The sequence below is a fragment of the Centropristis striata genome, chromosome 16 (genome assembly GCF_030273125.1).
Source record: "Centropristis striata isolate RG_2023a ecotype Rhode Island chromosome 16, C.striata_1.0, whole genome shotgun sequence".
In the NCBI taxonomy this organism is placed as follows: domain Eukaryota; kingdom Metazoa; phylum Chordata; class Actinopteri; order Perciformes; family Serranidae; genus Centropristis; species Centropristis striata.
The window spans coordinates 10273439-10291229 of record NC_081532.1 but is presented as its reverse complement, the minus strand read 5'-3'; the positions used below and the strand labels follow the sequence as shown (position 1 = coordinate 10291229).

General features: G+C 41.5%; 1 protein-coding gene across 1 annotated transcript; it reads left to right on the top strand.

Moving 5' to 3' along the window:
* The first annotated feature begins 750 nt into the window (after positions 1-750).
* Positions 751-17412, top strand: LOC131988270 (phospholipid phosphatase-related protein type 3-like). Its single transcript, XM_059353371.1, has 9 exons — positions 751-1053; positions 1512-1697; positions 4102-4231; positions 6123-6318; positions 9673-9730; positions 12085-12258; positions 13133-13957; positions 14853-15523; positions 15623-17412. Exons 1-9 carry the CDS (start codon positions 973-975, stop codon positions 15966-15968), a joined length of 2667 nt encoding a protein of 888 aa, XP_059209354.1. The 5' UTR covers positions 751-972; the 3' UTR covers positions 15969-17412.
* Positions 17413-17791: the final 379 nt, after the last annotated feature.

The following is a 17791-nucleotide window of genomic DNA, read 5'->3' as shown; positions in this document are numbered from 1 at the left end:
GAGCAAATCCACATTGGACCATTCATCATATTGTCTAGCAAGCAATTTATATTAAAAAGTAATTACTGACCCAACAAAAGCTAACTGAGATATTAGGAGGAGGCGAGGAAGTTGTTAGAAAAAAGGAGGGTGAACCAGAGGTGATACAGAGGAAGAAAGGGAGAAGTCAAGAGAAAATTGTTGGTAAATTGGAGGCCGTTTGGCAGGAAGAGGAAGAGGAAGGGATAGATGGCAGGTGATTGTGAAAGCAATAAGTGAAATGGGACACAGATTGGTGGGAGAGGTAAAGAGGGTGAGATTGACTGAGCGAGATGGAAGGAAATGTGTAGAGGACAGATGTAGAGATATAAGGACGGCAGAAAGGAGAAGGATATGGAGCTGTAGGGAGAGCTGTGAATATTTAACTCTGTTTAGTTTTCCATGCGGGCCCTTGGCTCTTGCTTCTCTCTGAGGCCTTCTGATCGCCTACAGGTTACTGATGGCGGCCGCGTGTGTGCATGTTTACGAGCTTGTGAGGAAGATAAATTAAGTGTGTAAAAACCATTTGGAAGTTAAAAGCTTCCTTTTGATTTGGAATTTAATATTTCCGTTTGTAGATTTCACCATGACTCTCCAGCATGTGCAGCATCTTAATAAACTTGTTTGTTTGCCTGTTCCAGTTTGCAACATTGCTCCTCACCAACAAACACTAAAACATTTCACCAACAAGACATCACATTCTTCGGACTAATGCATTTTAATTTGTGCACTATAAACCCTTTCAGGCTTAGCCAGCCTTTGAAAACCTTTTGAACCTTCAGTATATTTCATTCATCAAATACTGTAAGTCCATGCCTGGCAGAAGTTAGAACATCTTTTTGATTCTTTCAGAAATATTGATTATAGAAACCCTTGAAAGCGCTCTGAGGCCTCCTCTCTAACATCTTTTTGCAATCTGCTATCCCAACAGGCTGTGACTGGTCCCACCCCAAGATGACATCCCCCAAAAACAAAGCCAAGAAGAAACCGCCAAAAGACAGCATGACGCTGCTGCCATGCTTTTATTTTGTAGAGGTATGTATTGATGAATCAGCGTTGTTATATATCAGTGCTTGTTCGACATGACTCACTACATTACTGCATCGATCACTAGCTGAATCACTCTTTTCTGCTGTCAGACCAGGAGCTGTTTTTTATGTTCATTGCATCAGGGTGCGTCTGACCTCTACTGAAAGTTAGATGTTTTTCAAAAGCAAATATTCTGGTGTCATCACTTTCTTCTCGTCCCTTGTGTGTGCTTGATGATGTGTCTTAGTTGTTGAGATAAAACACTGGATGAATCACCTCTTTCCAAGCAAATATTAAATGCGAGTCACTCTTTTTCTTTTGTCCTTGTCGCTGCGTGTGGCGGGCGTCTGTGCGTACGTGTGTGTGTGTGTGTGTGTGTGTGGTGGGCGTGTATGTACGTGTGTGTGTGTGTGTGGTGGGCGTGTATGTACGTGTGTGTACGTGCACATGGCATGACCGTCCAGCTCCCGATCGTCCTGTCCTCCTTGGTGTCCCTGTACTTCCTGGAGCTGACAGATGTGCTGTCCCCCGCGATGGTGGGCTTCCGTTGCCATGACCGCGACCTCTCCATGCCCTACGTTGAGACGGGCGATGAGCTCATCCCTCTGCTGATGCTGCTGAGCTTGGCCTTCGCTGGTCCTGCAGCGTCCGTAAGTCCATCACACACACACACACACACACACACACACGTGAGGATTGTTGGCAGAAATTAAAGAAACTTTCCTGAAAAATGAAGGGAAGTTTGAGCAAAACTTAAATTTTTTACATGAAATGTAAAGTGTTGACAGGAAGTTTTAAGGTGGTGAAGTTCATGTGGCTTATGTCTTCTGAACCAAGTACCAAAGTCTCTCAAAATTACGTAAATATGCTCCTAAATTTACTCGAAGATGGATTTTTACATGTTAATTTATGTATTCACAAAATCTCATTGAGATCACATCAACACACACGTGAGAATTGTTGGAGGAGAAAGAAACTTTCCTGAAAAATGAAGGGAAGTTTCAGCAAAACTTACATTTTTTACAATAAATTTGTCTTTTTTTTCTTGTGACCCAGACTTGGAGGAACACAACAGCTCTTTTAAGTGTTGACAGGAAGTTTTAAGGTGGTGAAGTTCGTGTGGCTTATATCTTCTGAACCAAGTACCAAAGTCTCTCAAAATTACGTAAATATGCTCCTAAATTTACTCGAAGATGGATTTTTACATGGTAATTTATGTATTCACAAAATTTCTTTGATATCACATCAAACCACTCAACTTCCTGTTTTAATGTACACACAGTCACAGCATAGCCATAGTGAATGGATACCTATAGTATATGCATATTTGAAACCTAGTAGTTCTAGCTTTGATTTTACTGTTTTAATTACCAGAGTGAGTCAGAACTGAAGAACAGCTTCTTCTTCTACATAGATTTATACAAATAACACATAATATGCAGCAAAGCAAGAGGCATCCCAGAAATTATGGCATTCTACCAGAAATTATTCTGTTTTAAAAGGTGTTATAGATTATTCTATAGGTTTATAAAGATAAAGAATTATTGATGAATGTAAGTTTAAATTCCACTAGTTTAAAGTGAAGCCATTGCAGAATTTGTTTTTTCAAATAGCCAGCAGGGGGTGACTCCACTGGCCACAAAAAGAAGTCCAACTGTATGGAACTCTGTAAGAAAAATGACCCTACTTCTCACTTGGTGTATTACCTCAGTAGACATTTTCCTAAGTTCCTAATACGTTTATGGTCTCAGCTGTAAGTTTAAAGTCTTCTACAACACAGAGTGATGTTGTTTTTTATATTATGGTCCTATTTAGAGTAAAACTGACTACCTTGTCAGTCACATCCACCCCTTGCTCTCTCCCAGCTCCACCCTCTTCTCCAAATATGATCCAAAATGCACATTTCAAGGCTTCAAGTCGAGTCCTCAGACCAGTGGGTGACATCATGCTGCTTTGTCTATTTCATCTTAACTGACCTAAAATACCTACCTAACACCACTTTAAGAGAAACAAAATGCATCCCTAGCTTCATCTGACCTTTCAGTTTCACTGTATCATTTTTACTGGAAATCATTCCTCTTTTAAGAAGTATAATCGTGACTTCTATAATTAATAAATGAAGCTGAAAATCCGCTTTCCTTTTAAGCTCAGTTTTGGTCTTCATCAAGTCCTTAGTCTTTGATTTGCTTCATTGGTCACAAACATTTCCATTTGTTGCTAAGCATTTTGCGTACATTTGGTTTATCAGATCCTTTTTTCACTACTTGCTTAAAACTGGACTGTGAGAGCAGAATTTGCAGTCTGTACCACCTAAAGCTCAAAAGCTTTTTGACTAATAACTCCCAGTGGGTTTGTCACTGAGCAACATTTGATCCAAATGCAAAATTCTCGACTAGTGAAGCTTTACAAGAACAAAATCTTTTCCATGTTGTATTCAGAAGGATAAATCTTGTCTCAGAGGACCAGGGCTTTAATGTTTCTTGGGGTTTAGGGGTTTGTGTTTGCGAGTTCTTCACACACACACACACACACACACACACAAACACATCACACAGAATGTGTACAGACAAATACATAGATCACTGAAATATGCAAACGTACAGCTCCTGCTGCACTCACAAAGCAAATTCAATCTCCCCTCAGAAATGCAGAATCAATGGACACATTGATAAATACACACCTGACATTCCAATACACACCATCAAACACGCCACAGGCCTCCCCAATCAATACACACACTCAGACGCACACACCGCTAATCCATCAGCAGCATGGAAACGAACAGAGCTCTCCAACACTCATCTATCACTCAGATTGGAAGTGATCACTATTCGATAGCACCTTGCCTCCATTGTCCCTCTGTAGCTCTCTCTCACCGTAGATCACAATCACACAAACCGATATTTGACATTAATAGCACTTTTACCCTTTTCCCTTTGATTCTTTTCTCGTTCTGTCTCTTCCCTTTCTGGTTCTGTGCCTTACTCTTTGTACTGTACGACAGAGAGGTTTTTTCTCACCTCATCTTACCGACTTCTCTCCCCGTGTCTGTAGATCATGATGGGGGAGGGCCTCATGTACTGTTTGCAGTCCAAACTGAAGACATGTCCCAAGTCAGAGAGCAGCATCAACGCTGGAGGCTGCAGCTTCAACTCCTTCCTACGCAGAACCGTACGCTTCGTCGGTACGTCGGATTAACAATCCTTTTGGGGGGGTTTTTGGACGATACGTGGCTGTTGCTATGGACATAGCAATAGTTGTGGTGTAGCTTGCCTCAGGGTCCATCTTTTACAGAGACTCATTACTGCATGGTTTGTCAAAGAGCATTATTTTCCCATAGATGCTTTTCCTATCAGTAATGAAAATGATCTAGAACAATCACCTCACTGCAGTGATTCCTGATGAGGTGTAGTTAAGTTATTGGTACAAAGGTCGTGTTCAGGCTCAAATGTGTTTCCATTGATCTATTTTGTTTGGGGTATTTTTCAGTTAAACCATTTTTTTAAATCATTTGAAGCTTTACTTTGCTTTGTTTTTAATTGCTCATTTTTTCTCAGGTTTTAATGTCCAAACAGTCAAACTGTGGTAGTTAAATGCACAATATGTCATTTTCTCCCGCTAGGGATCTGTCAATCAAAACAATAACAAAAGAGTTTTTAATATGGTCCAGCTGCAGCCTGTACAGCTGCAGGCAGCTTCTCCGCATTAGGATTCCTTCAGTGTTCGTCGTTCAAGAGGTTTTTACCAGAAGCTGAATTATCTCTAGAGGTCTCCTCCTCTCCAAAACAAACAGACTTGGTTATTAAAACCAGTAAAAACACTGAATAATACAGTTTCATGTAAAAAAACTAATTTAAAAAAATCTTTGACAGCCCAGCTTGTTTCTCTGCTTACTTAATATCCAGAAATCCAATGACTAAAATCTTTAATTTGGTTAAGATAAAAAAAAGTATTCTAAAATTGTGCCTTAAAACTGGATGAAAATTCAATATATGAAAGCTTCTGGCAGATATATACAATGATGGTGCATGTGCAAAGGGGGTATGATGCCATTGACAGGTGATCACATAAACCGTAATGGATATACAAACTCTAGGCTAGAAAATAGTTTGAAATATTTGGGGTAATGATAATAATAATAATAGTAATAATACATTTTATGTATAGAAGGCTTTACATGGTACTCAAAGGCACTTTACAGTTAAAACACAGTGAAAATGCAGTTACAAATAAACAATTAAAACCAACAGTATTGGTTATACATTAAAAGCAGTTGTGAACAGATGAGTTTTGACAAGTTTTTTGAAGGTGGGTGGATGTAAGCATTCCTTATGTTTTTTGGGAGGGAGTTCCAGAGGGAGGGGCCGGCTTTACAGAAAGCTCTGTCGCCCCAGGTTCTGTGCTTGGTCCTGATGGGAGGGGACAGGAGATTTGCTTCAGAGAAATATGTATAAAGCTACTTGACATTATCCTTCCTCATGCAAGAAGTTAATTGGCAACTTATTTGGCACTTGGCTATCAATACAGAGGACTAATCTTTTAAAGTTCAGTCCAGGTGTCGTTCACATTTGGCTGTAAACAGACTCTTAAGTTGTTAAGAACTGCCTGCTGACAGTAGTAGAGAATGAACTGCTGTTGTTTATAAGATGGAAATCAGTTTTGGCTCTAACAAATTGCTCCATTTACCTGCTGAGCCTCCAACATGATGCCACTTTTTAGAGTAGGGAAATAAGCTAATTACATGCATTAAATGAAGGGTGACTTGAGAAGTAATAGGCAGGATATAATGCTCCATGGGAAATATCTTGAGGCATACTTTGAGCTTTGAAGTGAAAACAGTAATTAATTCACCTTGCCAAATTTCAGTGTCTGCGGAAAAAGCTTGCGACATAAACTGAAGACTCGTGGTGTCACTTCAGGTTGTTGGAGCAAATTCAGTACCGTTTTTTTTTTTTTTCGTTTTTTTTTTTCTCTGCAGGTGTTCATAAATGAACAGCTCAGTGAAGCAATCACCAGGGGCTTTTAGTTCATCTACCAAGGCCGCCTTGCTATCTCTATCTCTGTCTCTCCCTCAGGTGTTCATGTGTTCGGTCTCCTGGCAACAGCCCTGGTGACAGATGTCATCCAGTTAGCGACTGGTTACCACGCCCCTTTCTTTCTCACCGTCTGCCAGCCCAATTACACGGCCCCGGGAGTGTCATGTGACAATAATGCCTACATCACACGGGACATCTGCATGGGGAAGGACCAGTATGCCATCATGTCAGCTAGGTAAGACAGAAATACATGTAGAGAGTCGTGGACATGCAGAAAGTCTGCATAGGCTACTTTCATGGAAAAAAATATTAGACCAACCTTGTTTTCTTCCATTTCTTGTTCATTTTAATGCCTGGTACAACTAAATATACACTTGTCGGACAAATATAATAACAACAAAAATAGCTCATAGGAGTTTAATTTAAGAGTTGATATCTAGCCATTTGCCATGGTTTTCTTGATAATGATTTTGTTTTTTATCAAGAAAACCATGGAAAATGGCTAGATATCAGCTCTTAAATTAAACTCTTATGAGCTATTTTTGTTGTTATCATTATATTTGTCTAAACAAATGTACTTGACATTAAAATGAACAAGGTATTGAAGGGAAAAAATGGTCTAAGAATTTTTCCATGACTGTATATGAAAATGCACAGATATACAGTGCATTTATTGCAGCATATTAGTTTTAGCTTCTTATCACCAAAGCAGGCTGCTCCCATGCTAGTTGATACACAAAACCATTTAAAACATGCTACATATTGACGTTCTGCTCATATAAATGTATTCTTTATCAGAAAATACTAGTTACAATGATGAATGGATTTACAGTAGTTGCACAGTATACTGTATTTGCTATCTTGCAGGAGTGCGTATGCAAACTAAGACGACGAGTCATCAAAACTAATTTGCATTTGAAGAGGATTACAGGAGATTAAAATAGCACAGGAGTAAAATTGTTGCTACAGTTTGGATTTTCTGAATAACACACTATTTGCTCATTAATAATAATACTCTGTAGTGAAGTTAAGTGTTTATTTGTACAACAAGACTTAAAGGGCCCTTACAAATTGTCATTGTTCCCAGCTGTAGCGTCTCATCTGCAGGTGTTGTGTAGCTGAAGTCTGAAGAAACTCCTTAGCAGCGCTGAGTGTAACAAACAGACAGAGGTCAGACAAACAAGCTACAGCATATGGGTATTAGACAGGCATAATAAGTGCATACAGACAGAAAAGATTACAGCTAAATATAGCTGATATAGGGATTATCCTAGTAGTACAAACGCACACATGTTTGTACTTCAATGCTTGTGAGGACCCATATTTACATAATGCATTCCCGAGCTCTGAAACCTAACCTCAAAGGAATAGTTTGGATAATACGCTTACTCGCTTTCTGGCATGGAGTCAGATGGGAAGATTGACACCACTCTCATATATTAAGATAAGGCTGGAGCCAGCAGTTGGTTAGCTTAATCCGGACAAAAAATTATGTGTAAAAATTACAATTAGCATTTTTATAAGTGGTTCATAGGAAAACAGCAGAGACTCAAGGAACCTATTGCACCCAGGCAACAAAAATAGCCTTGCACAAGGACTGTCACAATATCAGGTTTTCAGTGCATAATTGTGGTAGTCAAAAGAGTTCACAACAATGATATTATTGTCATATCTATAGAATATTCTGAAAGAAAAATGCTTTCTTAAGTGTGCGTTTTGTCTGTTTTTTTATTTTTATTAATTACACTCATAATCAAGTGAAGGGAGGTGGAGATACGATTTGTAACTCTACAAAAGCACTCAAAAAGAAAAATTACACTTAATGGATAATGAATGAGCTACTAAATGGGGAGACATTATATGACATATTATAGAGCCGCTGGATTAATTACACAATATTATCACTTGTATATTACTAACATAATATCAGTATTTAATTGTTTTAAGTAGCACAGTTATTGTCAATACCACTATATTGCAAAACCAGTCCCTCACATATAACAAGATGTATTGTCAAACAGAGCCTAGCTAACTGTTTCCTTGTTCCCAGCCGTGATGCTAAGCTAGGCTAAGCTAACTGGCCGCTCACTGTAGCCTTATATTGAATGAACAGATATGAGAGTGGTATCAATCTTCTCATCTAGCTCTGGGCAAGAAAGCAATTAAGCAGATTTCCCAAAATGTCAAACTATTGATTTAATAATTACAACATAATACCTAACCTAACAATTGACATAAACCTGACATCAAAGTTATTCTAGCCTGAAGCCTAAAGCCAAGTCTTGACCCTCAAATAGACCTTTATAGACTCAGAAATGCACTGATTTTCTGTTGCTAAGGGTTTGTTCTTCAAAGCAATTAAAAAAAATGTTGGTGACGTTGTGAATTAGCGGGGGATCATGGGAGTTGTCATTTGCAGTCAGCTACTCATGATAAGGCGTCCTTCAGTGTTCAGGATGTTTTTATCAGGAGCCGAATTATCCGTAGATGCTTCTCTGATGCTGTTCAGCAGACAAAGGACGTCCTGGAGGGACTGAAAGTCAAGCTGCCACTTACAGTTAACTCTAGATCCAGACTACTGATGACTAAAATCCATCATTCGGTTTGGAAATATGGTTAAAAACAATCCAGGAAAAGTGCAAAAATGTGGCTTAAACCTAAATGAAAATGTAATTAAGACAGCTTCTGATGGACAAATACAATACTGAGGCCTGCACAGGATATAAAGCCACTGACATTTTCATTTCATTAGAAAGAGACTGAAGACCCAACTCTTTACTGACCACCTTCATACTCGATCTACACAGATGACAACGATAAATATCGCACTAACTGCTTGCGCGACCTAAAAGCACTTACATCCTAATGGACTCAAACTTAACCCACGGCACTTACTCTTGCTATGTTTCTTGACTTCATCTTTGATTGTGTTGCATTTACTCTCAAATGTATGTCGCTTTGGATAAAAGCGTCTGCTAAATGACTGAATGAATTGTAGAATTGTACAGAAAATGTAAGCAAAAAAAACCCCAATAAGTCATTTTTCCACGTTTTAATGCGGAAAAGTTACATAAAAGTTCTAATACTCAGATCGGTCTTCACAAAGATAGCAGAACACTCAACCATCCCACACACACACACACAAACACACACACACACACACACACACACACACACACACATACAGGGTGAGCCGTGAATAAGTGGGAGAAGTAAACACAAGGATAAACACACTCAGTGCCTCGGTAAGGCAAATTAAATGAGCTTCACGATTCAGTTTTTCTAAACTCCAAATTAGTGGCTTTGACCTTAGCTCATTCACTCTCCTCTAATGTTCCCACTAATGCCCTGGTGGTATTCTGTTTGTGTTTATTAATGCTCACATCCAAGGACGCTCTCTCACTTTGACAAACACACAGTTAGACAGTCACACAGGTTTTAATGTCAAATACGAGCCAGACATCACAAGCAGCTTTATTCAGGTTTATTTAAGAGGCAATAAACACACTCAGAACCCACTCAAACATAAATCTCTTTGTCTCTCTGCTTTCACTCTTTCACACCTAACTCTCCGCCTTTCTTCCCTCAGGAAAACATTTCCTTCCCAGCATGCAACGCTCTCCGGCTTCGCTGCTGTCTATATCTCGGTAAGCACTTATGACTAGGTGTCTCTCTTATGAACAGTTTATCCACTTTAAAGTACTTAACCCCTTTTTTGTTTTTTGTTTTTTGGTTGAAAATCCTCCGCTGCATTTTATCTACCCATAGAATTTTTCTGAGTTTGTACAGTTGACAGCTTATCATTTCAATTATCTGCATTCTCGATAATGTTCCTCTGCTTATTCTTAACGAATGTTGCTGCTGGCAACATAAGATTACTTACCATATCAGAGGATTTCAAGCTGGAATGAAATCGCTGTCACTTTGTACATAAATCACAATTGCAACATGGTGTTTACTCACTGGGAGATTTCAGACTACAGAACCCCCCGGGGGCCAGAGAGACGTTCAGATCTCACATTTAAAAAAATAAAAGCAACTGTCTTTTCAGGTCAGCTTCCTGTTACATCCTAGTGCATATTGACAGCAGCTTCTTTTTTTTTGCCATTCTCTTGTCCAGTGCTGACAGCAACAGTATGTGAACTGTACAGCAAAGTAGCAATGTCATTTTCCCATGAGGTAACACCCTCCTACACACATACACCCTCCTCCACCAATGGAGATTCGAGCCACTGGCCATATCACTGCTGCCTCACTGAGCCCAGAGTGTGCTCATTAAAGCTCACCAGACCGATTTCTGATGAGAGACAAAAAAGGCAGGAGGAGGAAAGCAGCTGTTTTTGGTTGCTAGAGTTACAACATGTTGTTTTATCTCTGCAAATTTAAGAAGCAGCCCATTAACACTGCTATCAGATAATTTTTTTCTTCACCACTGCCCGCCACATTAAAAGCATATATTTCATGTATTCAGTCTTACAAGACAAACCATATCCTTCCACATGTCTCTGTATCTTCTCTTCACACATAACTTTGTTTTAGACATTTGCTGAAATCACATGACAAAGTAGACAAAAACCTGAATTGCATTGGAAATAAATAAATAAATGAAATGTCAGCCTTCTGACAGATTCTTGCTTCAAGAAAAGTTGCATTTTTATGCTCACTGCTTGGTGGACAAGCTTGTTAAAATGGATATATTTTTTTGCAAAGCCTGCTTCTCTGTCACTCAGCTGTCCTCCACTTTATGTAATCTAAATATAGTGTGCATGCAGAGAATTTCAATGTAAATATATAAATATATCCCGTCTCCCCTCTCATGTCCTTCCCGCTTTCTTGCCCACACAGTTTTTCTGTCAAAGAACATTCATCTTAATGACCCACTTACCTCTAATGCAGCACACAGGTTTCTTAAAACAGCTCTAAGGATTAACTAAGATGCTGTTATTTACATAATTAATCCGATAATATTTTTTACTTTTTCAATGTAATGTCATTTCAAGTGAATTCTTTGAATATCTGCAGTTGCATTGGAAGTAAAATTATGTTATCTACTGATTTTTTTTTTAAATGTATAAAATGTAAATAAAAACACATAAATATGCATAAAATTCAGAGTTACAGAATGCACAGAATTTACAAAAAACAGAAGTTTCTCAGTGTAAACATTTAAATAAACAGTCTCTGTACAGTATTTAATTTAATATATGTCAAAAAGGATTGGCAATTTAGCACATTTTGTTTTATTTATGGTACAAACTTTTTTGGAATTGTGGTAGTTGTAGTTGGATAAAAGTGTCATTTTGGGTAATATTATTATTCATTTTTCATAGCACTGCAAGGACACAGTTAGCTTAAAGAAAAGAGTGGAAGAAGGCGTAAAGAGAGAGAAAGAGAGACAACCTTTTCCCCTTTTCATGCTAAGCTAAGCTAACCAGCTTCTGGCTGTAGCCATGAGAGTGGTATGAATCTTTCCATTTAACTCTCAGCAAGTGAATTTCCCCCAAATTGTCAAAATATTCCTTAAAAGGTACGATATTGAGGTCAACTCTTGTTCTTATGTCTTTAATGACATTTCCGCCCAGGCCTCCATATGTCTGGCTGTCTGTCTTTTGCATTATATTTACAGTCATGGAAAAATTATTAGACCACCCTTGTTTTCTTCAATTTCTTTTTCATTCCGATACCTGGTGCAACTGAAGGTACATTTGTTTGGACAAATATAATGATAACAACAAAAATAGTTAATACAGAGTTTCATTTAAGAGCTGATATCTAGCCATTTTCCATGGTTTTCTTGATAATGATTTTGGATATTATCAAGAAAACCATGGAAAACGGCTAGATATCAACTCTTAAATTAAACTATTATTGTTGTTATCATTAAATTGGTCCAAACAAGTGTACCTTTAGATGTACCAGACATTAAAATGAACACGAAATTGAAAAAAACAATGGTCTAATAATTTTTTCCATGACTGTATGTGTGCCTCTTTCTCCATAGATGTATTTCAATGCCAGCATCAGCAGCACGACCAAGTTGCTGAAGCCGCTGCTGGTGTTTGGGTTCTGCATGGCGGCGGGCCTCGCCGGACTGACGCAGATAACTCAACACCGCAGTCACCCGATAGACGTGTATGTGGGATACCTCATAGGGGCCGGCATCGGAGTCTACCTGGTGAGTTAAACAAAGTGCACAAGAGCAAAAGATCTATTAGACTCAAATGTGTGGGCAAAATATATTAAAAGGTCTCATTTATTAATCTCATTCCGAGATAATTACACCTTTTATGCTAATGCAATTGACTGAAAGACATTTGAACAAGTGTACATTTCTTGAAATGGATTTCCTATTTTGGGATTTTGTTTGTGAATGAGTGCCAGCATATGTTTAGAGGCATTTAGGGATTTGTTTTGTCCCCAGGGAGTAGTTAACAGTCAGCATGCAGCGTGCTGGGAATGACCAAATACGCACAAACAGTTTTTTTTGTTTTTAATTAAGTGGTTTAGTTGTTTTGCTTTGACTGGATTGTCCCATTGTGTTATTTTAGCGCAATCACAGCATGTGCTAACAAATGCTTCTTTTTTTAATCACCTCTCCGCTCCGTGTGCTTTCCATACTTTTCTCTCCTGGCAGTTTTTTTGGCAGGCTCTATATATAGCCTTTTCTATTACGGAGGGAAAGAGAGAGAGAATGAATAATCCGATAAGAATTCTCTGGAACAATTTCACACTTCATTTTAAGAAAACTTGTCGTTGCCATTTTCCACGCTCTCCTCCTCCTCTCGCTCTCTTTTCTCTCCTCTTTTACATTTTAAGAAGGGGGGAGCTTTTCCTCCTGTCATTAAAGGATGAATTCTGAGAGAGGGGGAAGAGAGTGAATCATGCTGACCTCAGTCTAAACAGAGGGAAGAAGGAGAAATGTCTATTTATGTTCATGCTCCACACTAATAGGAATATCCGTTTTTTTCCCTCCAAAAGATTAAAGAAAATACATTTTCATGCTTCAAGACTTTATTTTGACATGCATTTGTTTCTTCTCCCTGTGTCAGGCTGTGTATGCAGTAGGAAACTTCAAAGCATCAGAAGAAGATGCTCCCTCTTTGCACAGACTGGCCCAAGCTCAGCAGAAGGACGGCCTGAGGGTGCTGAGCCAGCGGAGTCATGACTCCCTGTACAGGAAGACGCCCAGGGTGTCAGAGAGCAGAGAGGAGCTGGCGGCCGGGCTGGGCTCCGGGGCTCGCAGTAAGGTGAGGAGGGAGAAGGCGTCGCTGGCCTCCCTCAAACGAGCGAGTGCAGACGTGGAGCTCCTTGCAACCCGGGGTCCCATGGGTAAAGAAACCATGGTAACCTTCAGCAACACCTTGCCCCGAGTCGCAAATGGAAACAGCCCCATCTCCCCCTCAGACGAGCTGCCCACCACGCAGCGCCACATGACCTTCCACGTGCCCTTTGACCCCCAGAGGTCCCGGCAGCTGGTGTCAGAGTGGAGGCAGCGCTCGCTGGAGCTCCGCAGCCAGAGCTCACGAGACGAGGAGGAGGGGATGGATGGGATGGATTTAGGAGATGAAGGAGCAGCAGGAGAAGGAGAGCAGGAGATGCCTTCCTCTCTTTACCCCACAGTACAAGCCAACAAAGGCACCGCCACGCCCACTGGAGCCAGGATAGTGGTGGCCCCTCCCCTAGTTCACATCCCTGAGGAGGCCACTCGGCCTCCCCCTGTCTCCCCCAAGAGCGCCAAGACCCGCGCCAAGTGGCTGTCACTCACAGAGGGAGGAGGGGTGAAAGAGCCGGAGAAAGGGCCCATAGCGGTGTCGACTCCCCGCGTGCCCAACACGCAGCCCAACCAGCCGCCCAGCCAGCAAAGAGTCACTCAGGTGAGGAAGAAATTAGAAAATAAATGCCTGCAAATCATTATTATTATAACTTTGAGCAGTGATTCTTGATTTATTCAGTTCTAGTGGCATGCATCCAGACAGGAGCTGCCAAACTGTGTGTGTGACACCTCTGGTGATTTATTTTGTTGGGAAAGTCAAAACAGAACAACGCAATTTCATTGATTAGTTTCCAACAAAAAATACTCTCACAAGGGCTCAAACACTTATTATAGTTGGATTAAATCTAGCAATAAAATGTCTGTGACTGATATTTTATTATGTTTTACAATATTTACTGTAGTAAAAGTCCCTGATCAAAAAATCCCTTGCTGTTTTGTATATAAAAATTATAGATTTTCTTAAAGGCTGACTCTATGCACATTCTTGAAATGGAAAAGCCCACTAAGCCTTAGCAAATACTTAAGTTAAGTTAAGTTAAGTTAAGTTAAGAAATCACAGTGCAAAATATACTGATGTGGTCTCAATGCTAGTTGGGATCCAAGAGTCTCCCAAGAACACAAACTAATTAACTAACTAAATGAGATGGTGTTTCCGTTAGAGCAGTAATTGTTCTGCAAGTTAAAATTGCTGTTTTTTTGTCAATGGAGTCTGGTTGAAGAAAGCATAGATAATGGATTCAGTTCCCTGCTGTAAAGGGATTTCTGACAGCAAGGTTAAGCAATGAAAATATTTAAATTATAGCATGCACTTAAACTGAGATTTAATTTTTCTAAGCTGGTCCCTTTTTTGAGGTGGCTAAATATGTTTTATTGTAGCCCCCGTCACAGCAGCACATATCACTCTCTTCAAAGCCTCCAGACTCCTTTTACAAAGACAGTATTTCTCTCTCTGAGTATCTATGTAAATTGTGACTAGCTGTTCTTCTGTCCTGCAGGTGATAGCCATGTCTAAGCAGCAGGGTCATGGAGTCACTTCGTCCACTAAGACGTCAGAAGGGGGCTCCTCCTCGGGTGGCGGGTCCAACTGCTCCGAGTCGCCCTATTACCGGATCCCATCTGATCGAGACAGCTGCACTGGGAGCAACCCAGGGAGCATCGCCGGAAGTGGGAGCATCGTCACAATCGACGCTCACGCCCCTCACCACCCGGTGGTGCGTGTGTCGGCCAATAACGGCAAGCCGTGGGAGTGGAGGAACACCATCAGCGGTAACATGATGGCCGCCGAAACAGCAGGGGACAAACACCGCGTGGCTCTGCAGCGACAGGACACCGTCAATCACTACCGGGACTACCGGACACTGCCAGTGAAAACTGACTCGCTCTGCTCCTCCTCGGCCAGCGGCAGCGCCGAGGGAGGACCGGAGCTTCCTCCCCCACCTCTCCCCACCTCCTCCTCCCCTCTTCCTCCCCCTCCTCAGCTGTCATCACCTCTACCGCCTCCTCCTCCTCACTCCTCTTCTTCCCCCTTGCCTCCCCCTCCTCACCCAAGCTCCTCACCTTTGCCTCCTCCTCTCCCTCACCCTGCCTCCTCCCACATGCCTCTTCCCCTTCACCTGTCCTCCCAGATGTCCCCACCACCCCTGCCGTCATCCTCTCAAATGCCCCCGCCTCCTCACCAATCCGCCTCCCAAATGCCCCTACCTCCTCACCAATCCTCCTCCCAAATGCCCCTACCTCCTCACCAATCCTCCTCCCAAATGCCCCTTCCTCCTCACCAATCCTCCTCCCAAATGCCTCTACCTCCTCACCCATCCTCTTGTCAAATGCCCCCACCTCCGCACCCCATGTCCGGTCCACTGCCCCCACCTCCACATCCATCCTCTTCCCCTTTGCCGCCGCCACCTCACCACTCATCCTCCATGCCTCCGCCTCCTCACCCGTCCAGCTCCAGCATGCTTCCCCCTCCTCCCCATCCCGACTTACTGATGGACAGCCACAGCCAGTCGCTGTCCCGCACCTCCACCCTGCCTCGCCGGCCCTCTGTTTCCGCCCGCAGCCACGCTGAGCAGGAGCACTACTACAAGGCCATGCAGAACGAGAGGATGTTATAGTTAAGACATCATTGTCATATCAATGATTGTACTGAAGACTCAGCTGAAAGAGACAGTGACAAACAAAGTAGGTCGTGGCAGGTGAATAAAGATTTATGACTTTTGAAAAATGACAAAAAGGTTTAGTGACCAGAACAGCAGCTTTGGTCAAAATGCTGGAGGCAGCAGGGGCGGAGGACTGTGGCGAGGTCTGGTAGTTCACACGCACTCAGCAGATCTGGGTTTCTCCTGCTCACACGTACTGCCCACAGCGCCGACTCAACAGCTCTGACTGGGAAAAGAACAGACAAGAGAAGAAAGGGGAGTCAAAGAGAGCAGGGTGAAGAATTAAAAACCCTAGCTCACCTTGTTCCAGCACGCACATCCTCCGTGTTTCTTTAAGACACATTCAGAAAAGGAGGGGAGGCTGAGGCTGCAGCTGAAAGAGAGATATCACAATGAACGGTCTGGGATTTGCTAAATCGAGTTTCCCTTGAGAGGCTGGATAAGACTGAGAAAACAAAACAACTACAGGCAATACTAGCTCTCCTTAAACTAGGAGAGCAGCTTTTTGAGGTTGCCAGCCATTACACACAGAGATTTTGCTGTTGTAACCAGCTGGAAAACTTCAAAGCAACCAAAAGCAATGAATTAAGTGCAGTAATGTTAAGTTCAACCGCTGGTTCAAGAGTATTTGCCACAATCCACAAAAGCATGAGAGTCTTTTTACCCCTCTGAATACACAAATCAAATGGGGAATTTTATGTTTGACGCCAAGCAAATCTTTCAGTATCCACCGCAGAGAGCCAGCTTACGAGGCGTTGCTTCTGGTTTGGGGTGTGAGAAGGAGGAGGAGGGGTGGGCATAAGGAGGATCACGCACAGTTGGGCACCCCTATGCAGACGTCACTGACTGGATTACTGTTGTAAACATGAGAGGCAGTGGAATGGAAAGAGAATTGTTCCTAAAGTGAAGAGGGTGGCTGGGCCGCGCAGCACAGCGAGCCAGGGAGCCAGTCTGTCTTTGCTGTGTGCAAAACCTGCCACGGAGCCTGAAGCAGCTCTAAGGAGATTAACGTTTGTTTATCAAACCATGCTAGCACTCTCTTCCCTCCGTAGCCCTTTGCATTCACCCTCTGGCAAATCACAATGGTGACGAGACTGTTAATGGAAAGCTGCCCAGTCCACAGTGCAGACGGCCATCACCAGCAACATGCACACTGGCTCAAGGAGGTGCTGGCTGGATGCAACTAATTGGCTCTTGTTGCTAGCAGTCTCCATTTATACCTGTTAGCATTCCAAAGATTCTGGTACCACTTTCTGACGATGCATACTTTCTAAGGGGTTTGTAAGTTGTTGTAGATGTTTTGAAGTGTGGTTGTAAGAGGTACTTATAAGACGACGTCTACATGACCCAGTTTGGAGGATCCAGCAGGAGTAGCTTCATGGAAGCTAAGCAATGTACTGCTGTGGACCAGGGCACCAACAAAACTTAATGTTATTTTAGCCACCTAAAACAATCTATATGAGTTTAAGCTATATTTGGAATATTTTCATGACTTTACCTTGCCATCAGACTGCCCTTTCTGACAGGGAACTGAAGCCGTTATATCCATCTACAGGTGAATCTCAATACATTAGAGTATGATGGAAAAGTCAATTTCCAGTAGTTCAAGTCAAATAGCCCCAACCAAGTATTGAGTGCATATAGATGGACATACTTTTCAGAGGCCAACATTTCCATATTAAACATACTTTTTAAAATTGGACTTTTGTAATATTCAAATTTTTTAAAACACTGAATTTTAGGTCTTCATTAAATGTAAGCCATAATCATTATAATTG